General features: G+C 35.9%; 1 protein-coding gene across 4 annotated transcripts in view; it reads right to left on the reverse strand.

The window, feature by feature from the left end:
- LOC145678809 (uncharacterized) overlaps nt 1-24,200 on the reverse strand; it is a 289,603-nt gene that overhangs the window by 26,698 nt on the left and 238,705 nt on the right. For all 4 annotated transcript variants that reach the window (XM_081749338.1, XM_081749337.1, XM_081749336.1 and 1 more), the window contains one exon: nt 12,357-13,076. In XM_081749338.1, the coding sequence (XP_081605464.1) occupies nt 12,357-13,076 (720 nt within the window). The remainder of the gene's footprint in view (nt 1-12,356; nt 13,077-24,200) is intronic.

A 24,200-nucleotide genomic window follows, 5' to 3' on the forward strand; every position in this document is an offset into this window, starting at 1 on the left:
GATAATAGAGAAATAAAGTGAAATTGATAATGTAGTACAGGAGTATGATGTTTGATAGGCATTTAAAGTTTCGTTGCAGCACCGAAGGTATTTGATTGGGTTGGTTTGGTTAGATTGCAATGGATTTGAGTTGACCGTTTCTTTCAGCATCGACGTGCACTTACAGCTTAACGTGTAATGCGAATCACATGGAGTCACCGGGAATCGAACACAGGTCTCGCACACCGTGAGAGTATTTGAGATGTGAATTTAAGAGAAGCTTAATGTAATATCCGAAGACACATGTTCTCGAACCCGTAATCCTTAAGCATATGAACGCGAATGCTACTATTTCGTTACTTGGCAAGCTTATACAAAACTACATAAGCAGAATATCTCAATGATCTTGGTTAATGATAATAAAATTTCTTAGAACTTTAACAGTTAATGTTATTGTATGTGTGAGTGATGTGTGGTCAGCTTATTGATGTATTTTTTTGACTCGTTAACAGAGAATTTACTCCTTTTAATTTCATTTATGAATGGTGGCTCAGTGGTAGAGCGCTTACCTCTGGTGCGTGGGGTCCCTGGTTCGGTTTCCGGCCAAGTAAGTTTGTGGTAGACAAAATCGTGATTGTGGGTTTTTTCGGTGTACTCTCGTTTCCTCCCACATTCTCATCCCACAAATTCTATCATAATTCAATTGCCTCAATCATCCGCCTCCGCTACGTGCAAATTTGCACGTCAACTAAGTCCTGAATTTCATATTTCCATTACCGATTCGTATATCTAGTATTATTTATTGGAACAGAATACAACAGATGTTGTATCCAATTATATTGCTTATCTTTCATTATATAATGTATTAGCAGCAATTACCCGCTTCGCTCGGTTAAAATAAGAAAAAATAATATGTTCCGTCAGTCAGTCACTTTTTATTATTACTAAAGCGCTTTCTGATATCGGTCAATTTCAATAATTTTTATATTTCTCTCCCCTCCTCCTCCCTTATGTTGCGTGGCTGAATTTAGATTTAAACGGCATCGGAAGTGTCACTGTTCATCACAACTACCCCGAAAACTATGAATTCAACACTAATATTGGTCATTTTCGATCATTTTTATATTCCTCCTCCTCTATATTAAGATGCACGACATCGGAAATGTCACTATTCATTTCAACGACTCCGACAACTATAAATTCGACAGTAATATCTGTCATTTTCGATCATATTTAAATGTCTCTCCTCTTTCCTTTCCCCGAAGTTGCACCGTCAAAGTGATATAATAAAAACCATTCCAGGTCCGAAATTCATCTATGTTGAAAATTTGATCGAGATCGGTCGGGTGGTTTAAGAGTGATGAAGTCACAAAGACACTCACTTTCATTTTTATTTTTTTATATATATATATCTCTTCCCCTCCCCCTCCCCTACATTGCACCGTCAAAGTAAAATAATAAAAACTATTCCATGCCCGAACCTCATCTATGTCGAAAATTTGATCGAGATTGGTCATTTGGTTCAAGAGACTAAGAGTCACGAACATAGTCACTTTCAATTTTACAATATACGAGATTAACAATTTCACTTTTAAATCTTGTAAGGCACACAACTTAAATTTTTATCTTACTTGTTCTTTTTATGAGTCTATTCAAGTTATACTTATTCTCCTTCACATTGGTAAGTTACTTAGCATATTAGTCCGTGGTTTTGTACAGTAAAAAAAATGTAGTTTTCTATGCGTGTTTTCATATTCAGTATGTATTTGAAAACTCGAAAGCAATTCGTTGACTCCCGTTTATTATAAAATATTTTGAATAAGAATATCAAACCATGCAATATTCTTCATGCTTAAGGGCTATAGTTTCGAAATTCCTATTTGGTGAATAACAGCCCCATCAGGAAGTCGCGGTCGGAAAGAGGGATTGCCGCCGTCGACGGTGGCGGGCCGCCGGAGGCAGCCGGCACTCGTTCGCGGCAGCACGACAATCTATTTGTTGCCGATCTTTACCCGAGGCGGCAAGCGGTCGAAAATCGTAAAATAAAACGCCCTTTGCCGACTTTTTGCCGACTGTTGCCGACCGCCAGAGTCGGCAAAACAGTCGGAAAGTTCCCTTTCCGACCCTCTGCCGACTTCTTATGCCAGCCTCTTTTCGACGGCGGCGCCGGCGCATTTAAAGTTCATTTCCGGCTGTTTGCCGACTGTTCGGCAAGGCAACTATTCGTCGCTGTCGAAAATCGCGCGGAAAGATGCCGGCAATCCGACCGCGGCATCTGGTCGGCATGGAAAATTGTCCGACTGTAGGCGGCAGGATCCTGATGGGAGTCTTCAGTTCTTGGGGAAAAAAGTTTTATTTGTATGTAGTTTTGCTACGTGCAAAACTATTACAGACGCCTATAATTGAAACAACAGACAAATATGTTTAATGTACTATGTTAACTTGGGATAACTATAAATAATCGAATACATAAACATGTATATATTTCAAATTTCTTTGGTTCACGGTCAAAGGGCTTAAGTCCGTTTTGGTCGTTTGAAGTTTCTGATATGTTTTTGACAACAAAATCACTAGTCTTTCAGTTGGGATTATGGGCATATGTCTGTGTATAAGTGTTGGAAATAGAAATGGCCTGAAAGTGTTCACAAATATGACAATGTCCGATATGTAGTTACTGAAGAAAGTCTGTGCAAATAAGAGACAGAATAACTATGGTTGTATAAGTTGATATGAATTATTATGAAGATATTTTGTATATTAAATATGTAATAGCTGTGGAATGATAAAGATAAGTTATGATAAGTAAAGAGTGCATGGGGTACAGAATAATAATAAAGATGTATTGATGAATGCAAGTATTTATTGTATATACAATAAGATAGAACATAGTAGCTAAGAAAATTGGACATATATATATTGCTCTATTCTTTGGATCAGTTATAACATTTGGAGTAGTAAATACATCTGTTTTTTGTTCTTAAGTACTAACAATAAGGAATGTGCCGTTAATCATATTTCGCAAAATTTTGTCTGTTTTAAGTCCTTACAGCGAAGTATTTTGAAGTTTGTTTTGATTTATCCGAAAATTATTATTTTTTTTTTTTATTTAAGCCTGTTTAACCATGCACCGTAGTTTTTAAAAATATTTTAAAATGTTTTTATCTTGTCGAATTTATAGATTTAGAAAGAGGTTTTACTTCTCTTAATTTATTTATATCCATGCGAAGTCTTACAACACGCCAAAGAAGGAAAGATGCGTGTATGTTGGAGAGAGCAACGCGTCTGAAAAAAAGCAGGATCTTTTCCCTCGTTTTTTGTTCGAAACTCCCATTACGACTTAAATGGATCGATTCCAGACTATGCAAGGAGTGTGTACTAAACACACGTGGAATCGATATGAGAAAGGTGGACGTACGCGTGCGTAAGCGCATGTGTGACTGTATCCCTCTCTATAGATGTATATATATTGTACGCATTCTAATGTGAATGTTTATCCCGGTTCACATGTGTTTGTTTATATTTCATGGGGTGATTATTTCATAAAGATATGCTTCCTATATACTTTAAGAAAAACAAATGCAAATGCTCAGGGCATTTTTAAAGGGAATAATGGATGGAAACTGACTAATTCATATATATATATATATATATATATATATATATATATATCGAACTCTTTTTAATTCGAACTTGGATAATTCGAACAAAAGCTTATTTCCCTTGAAAACTGTATTAAAAACAATGGTAAACAATCGTGGGTAAATCGAACATTTGAATCTCCTGTTTGGATAATTCGAAGTATTTATAGTGGAAAAAATTGCAGTGTTCGACAAATTGCAAATAGAACAATGTAATTTCAACTGGTTTTTATTTATCTGTTATCTTATCCAGAAGCGACCATGGGAAAGAGAAATTTTGTTGATACCACCTCAGCTGGACTCCCTCCCGTTATAGAGAATCCGGCAGAAGATGGTTGGTACGCTTCTCTCCACCTCCTCAATAACCTAGAAGTGTCCATCCCTTTTGTAGAAATGTCAATGACCTTGAACCCTGTCCTCCACTAGCAAATGACTTGCAAGAACAATATATTTGTGCAATTCTTTTTAACTGAACTAAAACAGTGACAAAAAGGTAAGCAGATTCGTTTGTGATCTATTGGCGTGCATTATGCACAATGTCGAATCGCGGTGCCTATTCTAATTCCTTACGAAAATGTGGTGCTTCATAGGTAAGGTGCATTGCATGTTAATTAGTTTTTCATAATACAGTACAGTTATTTTGTTCCCTTGATTTTACTTTAAAATGAGAGTTTTTGGTTAATTCGAATTTTTTCTTGTCCCCTTGAACTTCGATTTAAAGAGACTCCACTGTATATATATATATATATATATATATATATATATATATATATATATATATATATATATATATATATATATATATGTGTGTGTGTGTGTGTGTGTGTGTGTGTGTGTGTGTGTAACTACGGGCGCGCTGGCTCAGTGATAGAGCGCTTACGTCTGGTGATGGAATCCCAGGTTCCATCCCCGGCCAAGTAAGTTTGTGATGATAATAGCATCCGTCCATGAGACAAAGAATCCCAAGAGTTACTTGATGGATCACCATCGATTTTGGCCAGGGTGTACGGTAGAGGATCAAGAGTTTGGAATCTAATTCATTCATCCATGTAGAATCATTCATCCATCATCTAATGTAGAAATCAATCATTTTCCGGTTAAATGTTGGCCACTATAGAGCAAAATTTGGAAATAGATACCGAGAAAACGGTTTTCTGTATTCGATTAAGTGTCCTAAAAATACATTTCATCTCTATTCTTAAATCTCTAATAAAATTGGAAGTGATAGAAACCCACTACAATTTCCGGTTTCAATATTGATCTAATGTACACTCATGTCCAAAATTATTTTCGCATGTCTATAAATTTGTTATTGTAGGAATATAATTTGATAACGAATTCGCCCGGTATTTCTTATAATGCTAGTGTGTGTATAATCGGCAAAGACATGTATGTGGAAAATTTCATGTCAAAAGAGCAGTAAATAAGAACAATAAAACGAAAATAAAACTTTCTTTTCCATTTAGCAACATTTTGTTTTAATCATTCTAATTTTCGTATTTGTAATTCTTTTCCTATGAAATTTACCACAAATATACATTTCCCGGTTATACACATAGTATCAGTATAAAAAGTACCCTGCAAAATCATTATCAAATTATATTCTTACAGGAAGACAGTTATAGATATGCGACAATCATTTTGGACAGGAGTGTATATAGAGCAAAAACTATATGACATAGCGAGAAACTGTTGTTTTGGAAATGATCTAGCATTTCTAAGAATAGGTACCATCTTTTCTTTCAGCTCTCTATTCGAACTGAATGCAGAGGATATCAACGACTTCCGGTTTTGATGTTGAACGTTATACACTAAAAATAATAATAATAATAATAATAATAATAATAATAATAATAATAATAATAATAATAATAATAATAATAATAATAATAATAATAATAATTGATAGCGAGAAGCAGTTTTCTGCAAACCAATTAAGCCTCCCAAGAATATATATATCTCACTTCCACTCTAATCTCTCTACTAAAACCGGTAGTGGTTACCACTTCCGGTTTCAGTATTAATTGAGACAATATCACACTATTAAAACCAAAATCTTTGAAGTGGTGTACACGTGACACTCCTACTTGTTTAACTTCTATCTCTTTCCTAATAATAATAATAATAATAATAATAATAATAATAATAATAATAATAATAATAATAATAATAATAATAATAATACAGGAGCTCCTCCGAGGTTGAGTGGCTAAGGTTTGTATTTTTTGCGTATATGGTTCCAGTTCGATTCTCATTTGGTATAAAAAGTCGAGTAATTGTTGAGATTTTGTTTTAAACAGCCATCTCATATTGCCTCATTATGCTGAAAACGAATGTTAAACTCAATTTAATCATCCAATCGAACTTAATAACACAATGTCTTCTTAAATAATGTCCTAGACACCTTCTGTATCTCTTATCTTTTCTCTCCTGTATTTTAGCAAATATTTCGTCACCAGTAAAACTCATGCCCAATTTTCTAAAGAATCCAACTCTTCAAAATGCAAACTTATAAATACTAAGTTGAATTGAGCCAGTCTTCGTACAAACGAAAGTTTCCAATGGTTACAATTACGACGTACAGTATATGAACAAATGCAATAAGGCGTAAATCATTATTTCTTTCAACAGTAGATGTCTTTTTCACTACTGTCCCGTATGCTGTAAAGAAAATGTTTCCACCGAAAATAATGGCGACATTCTCTCTGCTTTGCCGATTAGTTTATAGTTATACGTCTTTCATTTTACTCAGATAATTTTCTTTATTCTTTTCTGAACTAACACCTGTGATATAGTGAGTTACATAACTTATACTTGTGGCGTGGGAGACCCGGGTTCGATTCCCGGCGGGAGCTCATGTGGTTCGGATTCCACGTTAATCAGTAGGTCCACGTCTCATATAGCCTCGCTGCTCAAAGGGACGCTAAACTGAAATCAACTCAACTCAATAACTTATACTTGCTGGGTGGCCAGTTTTAGTATCAATCAAGATAGCCAGTCCTAGACTGAACAAAAATCACACACAAGTACCAGGGTCACTACGAAAGTTTTGAGATGTGAAATAACTTACATACTTAAAATCAATTTAACACTTACATTTCTCAAAGTATTCACCATTACACTGTACACATTTTTGCATCCTCGAGAACCACTTTTTGAAGCAGAGTTGCCAGTCTTTTCCTTCAAGCGTTGAAAGTTCATTCTCGTAAGCCACTGCAGCTTCTTCAGGGCTGCAAAATCTCTTCCCACGCATGCGATCTTTGATTCTGGGGAACAGAAAAAAATCACACGGGGCCAGGTCAGGGCTATACGGCGGATGAGTCATAAGGTTGACCTCCGTAGATTCTAAAATCTGAATTGTGATATTGGCCGTGTGTGCGGACGCGTGGTCATGATGAAGCAGGATCCACGCAATCCAGTTCTCGGACGCCGTTCCCGAAGCTTCTGGAGCACTTTTGTTAGGCAAACAGTGGTGTACCACTGAGCAGTAACAGTCTTTTGTTCTTTAAGTGGAGCATTTGCAACATGGCCAGATTTGGAGAAGAAAGTTGCGACCATCTTCTTCCCCACACTTCGCGGTCGTTTCAAGACTGGCGTTTATTTTCAGGGTCAAATTGATAGATCCAAGTCTCATCACCAATAACAATGTCAGAGACGCGTCGAGAATTGCCCCCATCAAATATTGGAAGCATTTCTTCGCACCATTCCACACGCATGCGCTTCTGCTGTTCAGTCAAAGTGTGAGGCACCCAACGAGATGAAATCTTCCTGAGCCGAAGATGATCATGAAGCATTTTTGTTACTGCCGGCGATCCAACGTTCACAGTAGATTCAATGTCCTTGAAAATTGTTCGAAGATTTTCTCGAATCATTTGTTCCACAGCGGCAATATTTTCATCTGACACAGCTGTTGCCAGACGTCCAGCTCTCTCTTCATCTTTAAGTGACATCCGGCTTCTTCTGAATTCACCAAACCACCAAAAAGTTGTAGCACGGGAAGGAGCAAGGTCCCCAAATGCCCGTTGCAAACGGTCAAGGCTTTGTGTCTCGTTCAAATCACGTTTGAAATCGTAAAGGATCATTGCCCGAAAATGTTCCCTTTCGAGCTCCATTCTAGACAGCCGAATACCTCACATCAACAAACAAGTGAAGGCGATACGGCCACGCCGATAAGCGATGCGAGTTGAAACTTGCTTCGCTTCTTCGCTCTGGATACCACTACCGAACGCAGTTGTTGGAATTCAAATACTGTGCCACAACAATGCGTATCTCAAAACTTTCGTAGTGACCCTCGTACTGAATGTAGAAAATACACTTTATTAATTATGTAATTGAATACAGGGAAACGAAAATGCTGCATGCATAAGAAAGTTATAAAAAGCTCCCCTCCCTTTCCAAAGCGAAAAATTTTAGTTTATTTTAAGCAGGCTTTTATGTGGAAACCTCTATTCCAATTAGCTGGCTTTTTTTTTTTTTAAATATATACATCTATAGTCATGTATGACGTACTTTCTCCATAATTTGTTTCCGATTGCGTCCAAAGAAACAATCAGCAAACGGACATGACATTGATTATGTTTTTCATTCTTCAGTATTATAACTAAAAAAAAATAAAATAAAATCTGTTTTTAAACTAGATCAAAAGTAAAGGGGCTAAAAGAGGTATTTACATGAACAAAAATGTGAAATGTATGCTATCCTATGCCTTCTTTATCTGGCAGTTATGTTCAGAATCGTAATTACAGTACAAATTGTGTACATTTAAACTTAAGTGACGAAATTACTTGAAGAATCTTGACTTTAGACACTAAAAATAAGAAATAATGCTGAAGAATTCCACACACAGAGTATGCTTCATAAATTTGAACGTGAATTGTTTTGTTGGTTGTAGCCTAGTACAAAGAGATTATAAATATATATTGTATTGACGTATTATTTGCAATTCTGAAACTAGTCATTTTCTAATTAACTGAAATATGTGGTTATTATGTTCATTAGCATATAATTATAAAGCTTATGAATTACAGAGAGAATCTAATAGAGATTAATTAAATGGTTAATATAAATAAATATGCATCCAATTTATTTCCCATTTGTTTTTGAATCATGTAACCAAAATGATCAATATACCTGAAACATTCATATTTTAATTTCATGGTGATTGCTCTATATAGATGGATATTTATTTATTTATTGAACAAATTTAAATTAAAATACCCAGTATACGCGTAATTATTAACGTTAAATATCACTGTTTTGTGTACTAGCAAATGCTCTCACGTATTATTTTGGTCAATACTTTGCGTTCTTCCTTCTGCACGTTTCTACCACACCCCTCTTTCTTCCCTTCTAGGACAAATATAGGGAAAAAACGCAGAAACATATACAGAATTACTTTAAATAAAAAGTCTAAATACCATATTTGAATCACTGATTGGAAAAAGGGAATAAGTGCATCAGACCTAAGTTTTCAAAAACGCTAAAAAACCTTCCCGAGGCGTTGTTTGTACTTGTTGCAAAAAGTGTATAATTGATTACTTGTAGCAAAAGAACTAACAAACACTAAGACAAGAAGGAGAATCTTGTATTGTAGCACTGCAATTGGTTAAATAAGCTTAAAAATGGAAAAAATATTCCCTTCTTCCAATCAATTAGAGTTGGATGCAATTGTAATTGTGTGTAGGGCATGTAATATGCAGTTTATGATAGAAAGCTATGAAAATATACATGCTGAATACTCGTACAATGTTTTATGTTAATCTTGGATATATGTATCCGAACTATCACGTATGTTAGGCTTTTAACACTGTTATTGTCACCGTTCGTTTTTTTTTTTTTTTTTTTTTTTTTTTTGTAAAGCACATGTTATTCTTACAGCAAGAAAAGTAATACAATAGACAGCTGGAAAAATACGTAGCAAAATACGTTGTCAAAATAGAATGACTTTACATAGGGTCCTATCCGTCTGCATCTTCGTCTTCTGCAGTTTCTTGGTCAGTGGTTTTCCATGAACAAATCATCCTATAAAACTTTTTGTATTGATCAGGTATGCATTTGATGATTTGTGAAGAATCGTTTATCTTTTTCTGATTGATCGGGACTTGCCAATCGTATGCCTTTGACGTTGGCAGTGGAACGTGTGTGACATTACTTTTGAGTAATCGAAAAATATCAGTTCTTAGTTCATTGATAAACTTATGAGCTTGCACATAACCTAGGGATTCTGCTTTATAAACATTCTCTATATTTACTTACTTGGAATTTCACTGTTTTGTCCACAATGCTACCTGAAGATTTCTTGTAAAACGGTTACCACCAATGTTTAAAATCTAAGATTTCTTCATTGACAACTTCGTAAATCTGAAATGGAGTATCAGTATTTCTTGCATTCGTAATAATGTGGTTATACTGTGCTGGTAAATAAATGCGATTGTGTCGTTTGAGTTCTCGTTTGATTATAACAAAATTTCGGTCACATGGTAAAAACTGTGACCTCTGACTGGCAAATATTGCTGTACAGTGGTAAAGCGTTATGACATGATTCCAGACTGAAAAGCATTAATGTCATTGCATGATTCCAGTTTTGGTATTGTATGATCACCACTTGTATCACTGAAAACACGTAAATCTGTAACTGATTGGGCCAAATATTTCTCTATAGATTGTGCAATGCGAAGACAATGCGAAGTATCGTAACATCAGCAGAGGGCTCTAATGGTTGTCTACATACACACAGTCTCACAGTTGTGGTGGTATCCTATAGTGATTGGAAGAATGAAATAAGAAACGTAGTTATTCCCTTTTTCTAATCAGTGAGATATTTTGTCTTCTACATTGGTCATATAGAGTTGCCCAAACATTCCTATTTTCTACTCAACGATGTAACTATCTCAAAGGAACACATCTGCTATCTCAGGTTAAAATCGCAAAAAATTGTACTTATTCCCTTTTTCCAATCAGTGGTTCATTTCATGTCTCTGACGTTAAGGAATTTAGAGATATGGCCAACTTATTGCAATAATTGTAACCTCACCTCTTTTTTTCTCCCCAATCCATTTTCTTCTCTTCTGAGTCTCTATAACCAGCACCGTAACTTTGATTTTTTCTCGGGGGGGGGGAGGGACAAGCATTAATATTTGGGCCCCCTAGAATAATTTAATGAGGAAAATTTTGCAGAAGAAAAATCATACAGTGGGTAATTGAACTGAATTAGCTGAAATAGGGCTCAGATTATATTTATACTTCATCTTAGGAAAACATGGTTCAGATGATAAGGCAGCAAAGGCCCCTTAAATGATTTTCAGTTCTATTTAAATGGAATAATGGGTCCATTTAGTGTGTAAAGATCGCGTGGGCCCACCCGCAAAATTCGAAAATAGGCCCCTTCTTTCCATCTTTCTCTTACTCTTTGTGGTCCCCCCTCCCCCGGAGCCTGTATGTCCTCAAGCACGCCCTTGGACCCGTTCCATATATGACAAATTAATTAAGGGAACAATATTGACAAATCTCGAAGCCATACTAATAAATATTATTTCTAGGACTCCTAATAGGCAGTTTTTATTGAAACGGTCCGACGACTCATTTTTGTTTTGGGGGCCGCGGTGGCTCAGTGGTAGAGCGTTCACCTCTGGTGCTAGGGGTCCCGGGTTCTATCCCAGCCCCCGTCAAGTGAACTTTGTGGTGGACAAACACCGTGTGCGTGGGTTTTCTCGGGGTTCTCCCGTTTCCTCCCACTTTCTTCATTCCACTATTTCATTCATTACTCATTATCACCGTCTCCTTTAGCCTAACCGGCATAACCGTGGGACGTAAAACTTAAAGATTTCATTTCATTTTTGTTTTATTTACTTTATGTGTGTTGCTTTGTTTATGTAATGTAGTGCCCCTGTTTGATGCTTCATTCATAATTTCATGTTCGTATCGTATAAGAGTGAGAAAATTTTGTCTTAAAGTGGGCCCCCCCTCGAACGACGGGGAGCTCCCCTGGAAAGCAGTTGCCCCCTTTTCCCCCACAAGTTACGTCCCTGACTATGACAAACGTTTAACATGTATGAGTAGGAATTTATAATATTATTAAAGAGAAGTATAACATTCTTTTTTAAGCATAATTATTACATTTAGTAATTATTTCATGGCTTGAACATATTTTTCGGAAAAAAAAGAATGTTTTGCTAGGTAGACAATTTTTCAATTTTTATATGCATTGCAAGGGTTACAACATCAGAAGTGTCAATTTTGAAATAAAAAGTTGATTTTCATTATTTTTCATGCGGTGGTTTTATATTTTTAACATTGGCTTGAACGACTAAGACATTGACTCTCTGCGAGAAACTAGCGAGTGTGTCCATTTTTAAGTTTCTAGCTAAATGTTTCCAAAAGTTATTTAGTTTTGAGCCCTTTTTCTGCGTTTTTGTCCCATTGGGCATGGTGAACCTCGTCATCTGTTTCCTTTATCCCAAAGAACATAACCGTGGGACAATAAATTAAAGATTTCATTCAATTTCTTTAAATAACTCGTGTAATGATCTAATTTAGCGATTGTGTTCAGTTCTCAAAAATTTAACTTAAGTGTAATTACCAAAAAGAACCTAGATCGGATGGTCATCTGAGGTAAAAACTGCATACAAAATTAGAAGCTAATTGGATTGTTAAAAGTAAATGAAAAAATAAAATTTTGGCCTAAATAGACAGACAAATATTGTGCAAAATGTAATTATTTGAGTGCGTACTCGTACTTACCTTGTGGAGCTTGATGTTACTAAGAAAGGCATGGGCGTAGGGCATCTGGATGTAGCACCAGGGCTTGTCGATGTGTCCTGAGGGAAAGAACTGCTCAAAGAGCTTCGGGTGCTGGATAGAGTACTGTGCGGACATGTTGGCTGTCCTCGTCCATAGCCTTTGAAACGACTGCTCTGCCCTCTGCAGAACGAGAACACGGAGGGCAGAGACAAGAAGTTGCGTTGCTGAGATTTGGTGCAAGTTGATCCTGTCGGACTAAGTCCCACAGGTGGATAGAAGTCGCCGTGGATTGGACAGTGGAACCCAATCCGTCGCTCTTCTCTCCTGGCACGTCGAGCTAACAAACACAGTGCTATACCTGCAGCCAACATCAACCCTCCAACAACAATACACGCTGGTCCAAGAATTCTAGAATTGCCCGTAAATGCCAACCGTGCCTCATACTCGTGTTGATCTTCGTTCTGTGAGGGACCTCTGTAGGAAGCGGCTGTCAACACAGCACCTACCAACATGAAGAGACAACCAAATGCCGGCAGAGCTATTTGGCAACTGGCTGCCACCACGACTCCTGCAACCACTAGGCCTCCTTCGATCTTCTCCACTCGTAGTCGGGAAATGGCAGCGGGACACCGGGGTCTTCGAGGGGGAGCTCGCATCTCAACTTCATCGCTGCCATTGGCTGTGTTGTTGGTTGTGGTGGTCGAGCTCCCTTCCTCTGTCCTGAAGAGAAAGATAAATAAATAAAACGTTAGTTACATATTAAGTAAAATCTTGATGTCTAAAAGCTATAGTAATATCAATTGACTTAAATTCTATAACAGGGCCAGAAACAAAGTCCGACGATCGCGAGATAAATATGCTGGTTGCGATTTTGGAAGATTCAGTTTCGTGATACAACACGTATTCACAATGCCCTCTTGAGATTTGGCAACATCTTTTCATCGATTGTTTCCTATAAGATATACATACAGAAGAAACACTCCGGATTGGTATAACTGGGAATTTGAGAAAATGTTGGGGCATACTCGTATATCCATGTAAAAAAAAAAAAAAAAAAAAAAAAAATAGAAAGGTTCATGGTCAAGTAGGTTGAAGTGATTGCGGAGGGGAGCCCATTCCCCTGGGATATTTACTAGATAAGGGCCTGATTCGTCTCTACCTTTCATGGGTGAAGTCCTTCAATAATCTGGAGGCATTTACAATGCGAAAGAAAATACACAAAAACATGTATTAACATCTCTGTATCGTTGATTAGTCAAAATAACTGTATCTCTGTATCATCGGTTAGTCGAAATAACTGTATCTCTGTATCATTGATGAGTCAAAATAACTGTATCTCTGTATCATTGATGAGTCAACATAACATCTCGTATCATTGATGAGTCAAAATAACTGTATCTCTGTATCAACGATGAATCGAAATAACTGTGTCTCTGTATCATAGATAAGTCAAAATAAGTGTAACTCTGTATCATCAATGAGTCAACGTAACTGTATCTCTGTATCATCGATGAGTCAAAATAACTGTTTCTGCTCTCTTGTTTACCTTGGAACCGACACTCATTGGCGCTGACCATCACTTAACTGTTCCTTGACGGCCATCGGAGTTTGTGCATGGTGTATACTGTACTGACTGTATCTGTCCACTTCACTGGGAATGGTTGCACATGAAACTTTTCGTAATGAGACAGATCCTTTCCAACAGAAACAGATACACTTTCCGAGACGAGATATCATTTTCAAGACAACTTTTGGAGACGAAACAGCTTCAGCTTTTGTCTCGTAGGTAAGCCTATCACTAGGTTAGAGGCGCACAGCCAGAAATTTTTGTTGGAAAGGGTCCAGGTTTTGGGTGAGCTTGGACAAATACAAGCCACTACGTCTATGTGATATTAAATGGGTATCATTCTGCACCCGAAAAGACGATAAGTAATTCTGAAATCCTTCCATCTATATTTTCAGCAAAAAGTGATAGAACTAGATTGTTTATGTAAGAGAATGAGTACAGATGAAGTGTAGGATCAACTTTTCATTATATATCAATCGTTTTCTGTTAAATAAGTATAATTTTACTGAGAAACTGTTCAAAAATATGTTGAAATCTTCAGATATACCTATCATTGATGGAAACTTTTTGAGTTTAACCAGTTGTCCCATCTCCGGTCGCTGCTCGCAGTGCTCGGGTTCGAAATACATTCTACGCGTCTATGAGCCAACTAACTACGGTAAAACTTATGTCTCTTAATATTAAACTCTTTAATATATACACCATTTATACTTTATGTGTTGTACTTAGTCGTTAGTTATTTACTATGATTATATTTTTATTATAACAAAAGAGTAGATTTAAATTATTTTCATTGTTGATCCTGTATTATCGCACAACGTCAACATTTCATAATTGACTAGTTTCTAAGGAAATAAACTGTGCAACGAGTTTTATGTTCTGAAAGCTGTAATATCAACACTTAAAGAAAAGTTTATAACAATTGCAAATTAAAGATTTTATTTATTTATTTATTTTAGAAAGGAGATCCACAAACCTGTTCGAGATAATGCAGTACATTCTCGCTTTGCCAGTCAGTAATGGAGTGTTGAACATGTGTTTCGTATAATGCAAGCTTTATGGTGGATGATGGGAATACAATCTCAACGGAACTTCTGATGACCAAATTTTGTGTTTAGGTGGAATTGAAAATGATTTGCCAAGATTTCAACGAAACGGCTTTGGAAAATAGGAGTATTTTTGGTGCAGTGTAAAGCTCCAAAAAATGTTAATAATAAGGTAGGCGTCAATAATCACATCAATGCAGTATCTCGACGATTCGTGAAGTTTTACCTAGATCTACCAATCAGTGATGCCAATATAACGCGAGAGTCCGGGTCGTCAACCCTTATCCATGAAATTTTGCCAGTCTAATCTCTCACGCTTTACAGAGGACATCTAAGGGTACAGTATCGTCGGTATTTATTTTTTATTTATTTATTTTTGTCGCTCGTTCGCTAAGACTTCTAAGTTTGGCAACATTGGTGGCGTAATTCTGTTGTTTTATGTTTTCTTGGGTGTGCGTTCGGAAAGCAGCTGCACGAATCGTGCCGAATTCTTCCGAAGCATCACACGTGAGGCAAAGCAGTTCTGTGATTGGTGTAGAGCCCAGGCCTCACGAGTCCTCGGTCACTCGGTACAGTATACATTTCGTTAGTACTAATAGTAATATTGATAGTCAGCTATAGTTGTTATAAGCGATAAGAAGTAATGGTAGTAATACAGTAAACGTGCAAAAGTATCTAGTTTCAAAATTTGTGCCCTCAATCAGAGGAATAGTCCTGATTTCCGGGTTTAGTCTTCAGTTCAATCTGGTAACTCTACTTCACTCACATTCAACTACCTTTTATCTAATTTTGAAAATTCTTAAGTTTTTATGTGATGAGTTGTCGTAAATAGCTTTTGCCTTTATTCTTATATATATACATAGTATAATACATTAGCATCAAATATAAATATTTCTATTCACACATTATTACAAAGAGTACCCACAGAGACTTAGAATAGTAATATTTTTCAGTGATGGAAACGTTCACCCAAATATATATATATATAAGCTGCTCGGAGAAACAATGGGATGTCAAATTTTCTAACTTTCAAGTAAACTGAGAAAGAAGGTTCAACATTCCCGTGCAATTCAATGCAATCACACATATCAAACAAGTTTCCCCTGTCATCTGTAGTTCCATTTCAAAAAATTAAATTACCTACATACTGTTCTGTGGTTTGATGTCAACCCATCCCACCTAATATCTCAATTTCTCCTAACGTGGCGCTTATCATTATGTTCGCTCTAGTTGCTTATGTATATTGGGAATAAATGTCGAACTTCTGATTTTTTTTTTCGTGAATCCAATTGTTGTTAAGGCTACGAAATCAGTATCAGAAATAAGCCAAGTAGATGTGTCGATGTTTTCTTCTGAAGACCATGTTAATTCTAAAATAAATTCATTATAAAGATTGCGATCTTAGCAAACAATAAAAGCCATATTAACACATTCCACTTTTTTGCTTTTTTGTCGAAGTCTCTTGATTCATCATAGTGACAGATTCAAGGCTCACAACTCTTCTTCCAATGAATCACTTCATTGTGTATATGGAGCACAACCAACATACTAATAAATATATTTAAAAAGCGTACCAAATAATTCAATACACATAGAATAAAATTCTAACATTGCTAGTGGAATTATATTTTGTTGAAAGAAACATGATACGATTCTTGTTTAAAATTTTCCTCAATTACTCTGTGAATAGAGCATATTTTCAATTACTTGTGGACGTTAAAGACAATATTTTGATAATCGTAGTCGCCTCCAGAAACAGGATCCATTTACAATAACGATTAGTAAAATTCAATGTCACGCTATAGACCAATGGTTGGAGCCTTTAGAGGGTAACGCCATTGTCGCGTGTCGTTGGCTGAAACTGCCTACTTTAAGATTTCAGTTTTAAAATATACATATAACAATAGCTTCAATGTCACGTGAATAATTTTCTACAAGAAAAAATAAGAATGCGTCTGTCTCTTCTTTAGCGACAGATCAATCATGGAGACGAATGATGGAAAAGTTTCATTACTCGTAAAATAAATTCAGTCACGTTCTGTTTTATATTCTAAAGTTTTAAAAGAATAACCCAACAAAGGAAAAAAAAATAAAAGTTGAAGAAAAAAGTTCGTGATAGCTAGGAACCGATACACAAAAACAGGTCAATTGGTTGGTAATCTTTTGCCATGACCTCACGCGAAATCACCGTCCCTGTATATTGGCTTTTGGAACCCTCTACACAATGAACGCTCTTCCGCCTTCAAGATAGATGGTTCCAAGAGGAGGCCTTCATTGTATTCCTGTCAACGGACTCAGAGATGCTACTTCACGGAATTTGTTACTACATGCAACCAGATCTTTCATCACCTTTTACAGAATCAAAACTACCAAGTTTTATATATGGATAACGATGTACCATGAGTAGAATGGTAGTTTTGTTAAGTAGAATGGTTGTGTATACATCTTTGATACGTTTAGTTCTGGGTAAAGTCGCCCAAGAGACAAGATGAGACGAGAAATGGGATTTTCTCATCTCGTCTCAATCCTCGAAAAGCTTTTGTCACCTCGTTTTGTAAATTTATGCATAAGGTACTGATTTTTTGCTTCCTTTTATCTAGAATTTATCAGAATCCTTCCGCATGATATAACAACACTTAAACCATATTTCTTATCGGAATATGTTGTGTAATGATTTGTGTATCTTTAAATGTTGATAAATCCTCTTCATTGTGCTCGTACAATTACTTTATCAATTAATAGTTTTGACACTATAAATTATGTAACACTAATATAATGTTTCAAATTTATGATTTGGGTGTACAGCTGTTGTACACCCGCGAGTCTTGTGAAATTTTCAGTCTCGTCTCGAAAACGAGACGACGATTATGATGTCTCGTTTCGTCTTGATTTTGAAAAGGTACTTCTCGTCTCGATTTTCATATCTCTTTCGAGACAAGACGAGAAATTTATCGTCTCGTAAGGAACACTAGTTCTGGGATGCAGGGCCGTGCCGTTGGGGGAAGGCGAGCGGGACAACGGCTCCGGGCGCCGAAGTAAGGGGGACGAAAAAATAGGGAGAAAAAGGGGCAAAAGAAAGGAAAAATTACTTGGGATATATGTATGGGGGCGCCGTCGTATACTCTCGCCCTGGGCGCTGATTTTCCACGGCACGGCACTGTTGGGATCGATTGTCGATGTCAAGTTTTGTGTATACCCCTGATTGTTGGAGGGCTAAAGGTAACTTTAAAAATTTCTTGAACCAAAGGCATTCATCATGGCTCCTCTATTAGTCTTTAAATTATAGTAAGTAACTGGAAGAGAACTATCAATCTGTGAAGGTTCAAGTTCCTTGGTACTACAGAAAGCCAGAGTGCTTTATATTGGAGGTAGTGTAGTCCACGAAACGAGACATACATTTGCGAATTCGAGACACAATGGGAAACAGAAAAGACAAAAAATTTCTTGAGTGTCATGGGTAACACTAGTTCACTCAAGTCTCAGAACTCAAACACTGTTTAAACGTTACATATTTCATAGTATAAAAACTCCAAATTCGAAAGTGATTGCACGAGCATAATGAAGAGCATTTATCAACATTGAACATACGCACGTGTCAATAACAAATATAGTTTCAATGTTTTCATATCATATCCTTCGTGGAAAGATTCCGATGAAATTAAGACAAAAATCAGTGCATATTTGGTAGACAAATTGAAGCACAATGGCTCAGTGGTACAACGTTTACCTCTGATGTGTGGGGTCATTGGTTCGATCCCCGGCCAAGTAAGTTTGTGGTGGACGACATCTTGCTCGTGGATTTTCTCGGAGAACTCCTGTTTTCTCCCACTTTCTCATTCCACCAAATTCTTCCATCATCATTTACTTGTTTGAATCATCGTCTCCCTTAGCCTCACAGACATAAACGTGGGACGTTAAAATCAAGAATTTCATTTAATTTTTTTGGTAGACAAATTTACAAAATGAAACGAGACGAGAAAATCTTTCCGAGAATCCAGTTGAGACGAGAGCTCTATAAAATTTACGAGACGACACAAGGAAACCTTATTTCTCATCTCCTTCCGTCTGGTGGACAACACTAATCGGAGGAATATTAAACTGACTTGTGGAAGCGACATCTGTGAAATGAATTCATAATCACACAAAAATGAATGAGGTACACTCATGTCCAAAATAATTTTCGCATACTGTCTTCTTGTAGGTATATAAATTGATAATGATTTTGCAGGGTACTTTTAATACTGATAGTATGTATAATAGGGAAATGTATATTTGTGGGAAATTTCATAGGAAAAGATTTAAAATTAGAATGAGTAAAACAAAATGTTGCTAAATGAACAAGAAAGTTTTATTTTCGTTTTATTGTTCTTATTTACTGCTCTTTTGACATGAATTTGCCACATATATGTCTTTGCCGTTTATACACATACTAACGTTATAAGAAATACTAGCCGAATTCGTTATCAAATTATATTCCTACAACAACACATTTATAGACATGCAACAATAATTTTGGTCATGAATGTACATGTGATACTCCTAATTCTAATTCACAACCTATTCCTTTACTTCAAGTCTTAAGAGTCTTCAATACAGCGAAATTGAACCACCGCTAATTTTAGAGTTTTTCTGTAATATCTTCAAAACAAATAAAAATATCCGAAAAGCAAAAACGTAGTGAACTAGACAATACAATTTTGCATGTGATACCTTTACCACAATTCACCTATTACTTTTGGTATGCCGCTATTTACAGAACTCGCAAAAAATGCTAAATCTATCTACAGTTGCAAATTGTAAGCAGATAGATGAGTTGTGATAACGGTTGTGTTTATGGTTGAGAAACTTTTTTTTTTTTTAAAGAGAAAGAGAATCCTGAGTAGGCAAAGAAGAAACTAGAAAGATGATATAAAGCAGAATAAATGGGATAGACATTAACTGCCGATTGTAGCGGATTTTTTGGTTCAAATAAGAGAAGACTGCTTCTGCGGCGATAAACCTTCGGGATTTTTAAAGTCATGGAGTTGGTTAGTGACCAGGATCGAGTATTTTGAGTTAAAAAAATCTCTCATATCATTCACATCCTTAACATACGTGGCAGGTTACTTAGAATGGTCTAAACCGTACATAATGATGCACCACTAATCTGTCCGTTTTTACATGATTTACTCTTTTTAATATTTTCCATTATATTATTAATTATGGGCTTCTTCTTTTCACTATTTTGTTTTATACTATATCTTCTCTCATATTACTAATAAAACACTTTCTTTTTAAATAGATAATACCCTAACCAGTTTCTAAGAATGTGCAATTTTGTCGCTTCCTCTTCATTCGTTGTTAACGCTTTCACATCAAGTTTTCTTTCTACCAACTAATATTCTCCCTTGTTTCCCTATACCACAATTCAACCACTTTCAGTAATTCTTCCTCACTGTCCACATTTATCCTCTGATCATTTCTATACCCTAAAAATAAGAGCCTAATTATCAATAGATTCTGAAACACAGAGATTGGAATCTGGCACAAAAGTGACATATCGTATATGAATGAATATCTACTTATAAAGAATATGATACTAATTCCGTTTGATGTAATTTGTCTTACTGAAGAATGGAGAAATAACCCTTTAGGAGGAAGAAAATGAATTCATTTTATGGATCACTGAATAAAATGTTACGAAAAAAATAACTCATCAAATGTTTCGTGTTGAATAAATGACTGGGAGCTTTTCAACATATGGGTATGGAGAAGAATTGACGAATTTTTTTTAAAAAAAAAGGAATGAAAAATTTAATAGTGTTAGTAAAGGTTACAAAGAAGACAACAATAATGGAGATGGTTCTGTTAAAAAAGAAAAATGGAGTAATTAGAAAATTATTTAAGAAAAAATTCGCATTAAGGATTTATACAGATAGATAGATAGATAGATAGATAAGGCGTTCAAAAGCCAAACCAATTAACTCCATCTTTTGTTACTTTTTAGTTCTATACATTTTTGACTTGGAAAATGTACATTCTTTCCAGAGGCAATATCGATTAACTCCATAGTTTAACAATTTGCCACTAGAATACGTAAACGTTCTTATCACTCTCATTATATCTAATGTAAGTTACGAAAATGTTCACTACTGAAAAATCTCGTTTGATGGAGTTAATCGGTTTGGCATCTGAACGGCTCATTATATAGTAAAATGGAAGAGATAAGAACTAGAATGCAATTGGTGGGTGACATGGAAACTTCTAAATTTGTGGCATGTTATCTGACAATGGTGATAGACCGAACAATTATGATGATTAATATTGATATCGATATCCTTTTAATGGCCAACTGCATTATGCATTATCATATAAAATGAAATGAAATCTTTGAGTTTTACGTCCCACGATTATGTCGTGTGGGCTAAAGGAGACGGTGATTATGAGAAATGAATGAAATGCTAGAATGAATAAAGTGGAAGGAAGCAGGAGGGACTCCGAGAAAACCCACGCACACGGCATTTGTCCACCATAAAGCCCACTTGGCGCGAGCTGGGATCGAACCAGGGACCCTACGCACCAAAGGTGAACGCTCTATCATTGAGCCACTTCATAATTATTACAATGCATATTATTCAATGCAATAAGTGGGAACATGATATTTCACGAAATATGAAGAACGGCTTGGCAAGGATAAAAAGAAGACGAACACTACTGTGCTAATAGATCCTATTCGACATATAGTAGAGCCTTCGGTCACGAAAGAATTAATTATTAACAATCTACTCTTTTCATATTATCAGTTACAATCGTAATGTGACCAATTTCTAAAATAATAATCTCTACCATCTAAAGCACACATCTTACCTTATCCATAATTTAATGTATTTTGTTTTTATTTTATATATGTGTTACAATAAGATATGATATTTAAAAACTCAAACTTTTAAAATTATTTTCGCAAATAGAACTTTGAGATAAAAATCTTATTTATATACGTGTATCGCAACTTACATATTAGATTGAGACTAATGTATGCAATGTTGATGGAAGGAATGATCTAAGCTCTAAATCCCTTATTTGATCTTCGTTTGTTGCATAATATTTGGTTCGCCTAAATTCAAAGACTAGGAAGCTTGCATGACTCCTCCTTAACTTCCGCATTGCATTATTACCAGTCTTCTGAATATTTCTAAAGTGTTCTCGTTTCTGGTTCTTCGTGAACAAAATGCACTATTAACCCCAACCAAGAGTACTTTTCCTACTGGCATTTTGCCAATGTAAACAGCTCACATTACACACCAGAATTCATTTTTCTTAATGTATAACCATTTGTTGCATGCACTCGTATACGGTATACCATGTTAGTGTAAATATTGTGTTTTGAAACCGCACATGAAGCACTTGTTTCCGATTGCAGCCAGGCTATTTTAATTATTTACGCAAGGCAGTACATAAAAAAATCGAGATTCAAATATGGTAAACGTTAGGGGGGGGGAAGGAAAATATTCACACGAGATAAATTTAAGGGAGATAAATGTTGAAATCAATGTTGACGCCCAGCGTAGAACTATAATGTTTTCTCTTTCGCCAATTTTTGTGTTTTTGGTTGCATGTAATTGAATACAACAAATATGACAGGACTTCTTGGGACATAAGTATATTAAATATTAAAGTTTCAGAATTGTGCGGTACTTTCGCAACAATTTTTATAGAGGTAGTTGGTGAGTACTTCAAATGTTATGCCCGTATCCGAACTTCCTCTATAAAAATTGTTGCATGAGTATCTTTGGATTCTGAAACATGTATTTTTGGATAGGGCACATATTAGTTCCAAAGTGAAGTCTTGACCCGACTACGGTATATCCCATAGTTTTGGAGCTATTGACCTTTAAAGTTCATTTTTTTTTTCATGTTTTCGATAGCCTATAACTCCGAAAGGAAGCATTTGTGCACCCAGGTTGGTCTATACTTTTCGTCTTATCTCGGTGTCAGGAATCACCTCGTTGTCGGTGTTGTTTTGAAACACTATATATATATATAACATTTTCTCGTGAAACTTACTTATTAAAATACCCCCTACGAATTTATTTAATTTTGTATTTTCAAACATCTTGAATGAAGAGTTAAGTTTAACAAGAATATATTTAAATATGAGAAACACGATATCTCAGTGGTACGCATACCTCTGGTGCAAGAAATATCCATGTACCCAAGAAGCATCCAAATATCCATGTTTAGGAATGCTCCAGTATAAACACACCAATTTTTAGAGGTAGGTGGAGAGTGATCAAGTACCCCCAAACAGCCTCTCTAAAAGGGATTATACAAATATCGAAGGCTGTGAAAGATGTATATTTGAATAGTTCATATAGTAGTTCCTCAGCGATGTCTTGACCCGACTACGATATGTCCTATAGTAGTGAAACTGTGTACCTTCAAAGTTCATTTTTTCACTTTTTCGGCACCTTATAAATACGAAACTATGCACTTCCGACCATAAATCCATATGAACTTTTTTCTTATTTAGTTGTGAGGAATCCATGCCCAAAATACCATGACAAATTATTTACAAATATGAATTATTTTTCTCTTTTCCTGATGCTAATTATATATAGCATTTCGTACCTACTAACATGCACCCCTTCTTTTATAACTATGTTCCCATCGTCATTATCATAGGTATTTTGCCATCATTGGCAGAAAACTTGCCTCAACTGAGAAGCTGCCATGCTCCACGGCCTTCTGCTAATCTCTTCGTCTTCACTTACGTTTTTTCTGTTTTGATATCCTTTATCAATCACAGCCTCCTTCGCTCCCTCCGTCTCTTTCCTGCCACCATACTCCCTAGCACAGCCCTCAGGACACAGTTCCTTCTTAGCCAATGTCCCAACCAGTTTCTCTTCCTGTTTTCAATAATATTAAAAATGGTTCTTTTCTCCCCTCTCTATTTCTAACATCCTGACAATCGTTTTCCTCTAAACCTATGTACTTATCTTCGTTCTTCCTCACACTCACATTTCGAAGGCTTTCAGTTGTTTTTCATTATTTTTGCGTAATGCCCATATTTACACCCATACAATACATTACTCTACACAAAGTATGTTATGAGTGTTTTTCTCAACTCTTAATTCAAGGCCCCACAAAATAGTATTTTGTTCCTCCTAAAAGTTTTTTTCGCCATTCCTATTATTGCTTTTATTTCACGTTCGCACCTCATCATCACTAGTAATACTACCTACATATCGAAAA

This window comes from Thermobia domestica, chromosome 2 (genome assembly GCF_964235325.1).
Source record: "Thermobia domestica chromosome 2, izTheDome1.hap1.1, whole genome shotgun sequence".
Classification (NCBI taxonomy): domain Eukaryota; kingdom Metazoa; phylum Arthropoda; class Insecta; order Zygentoma; family Lepismatidae; genus Thermobia; species Thermobia domestica.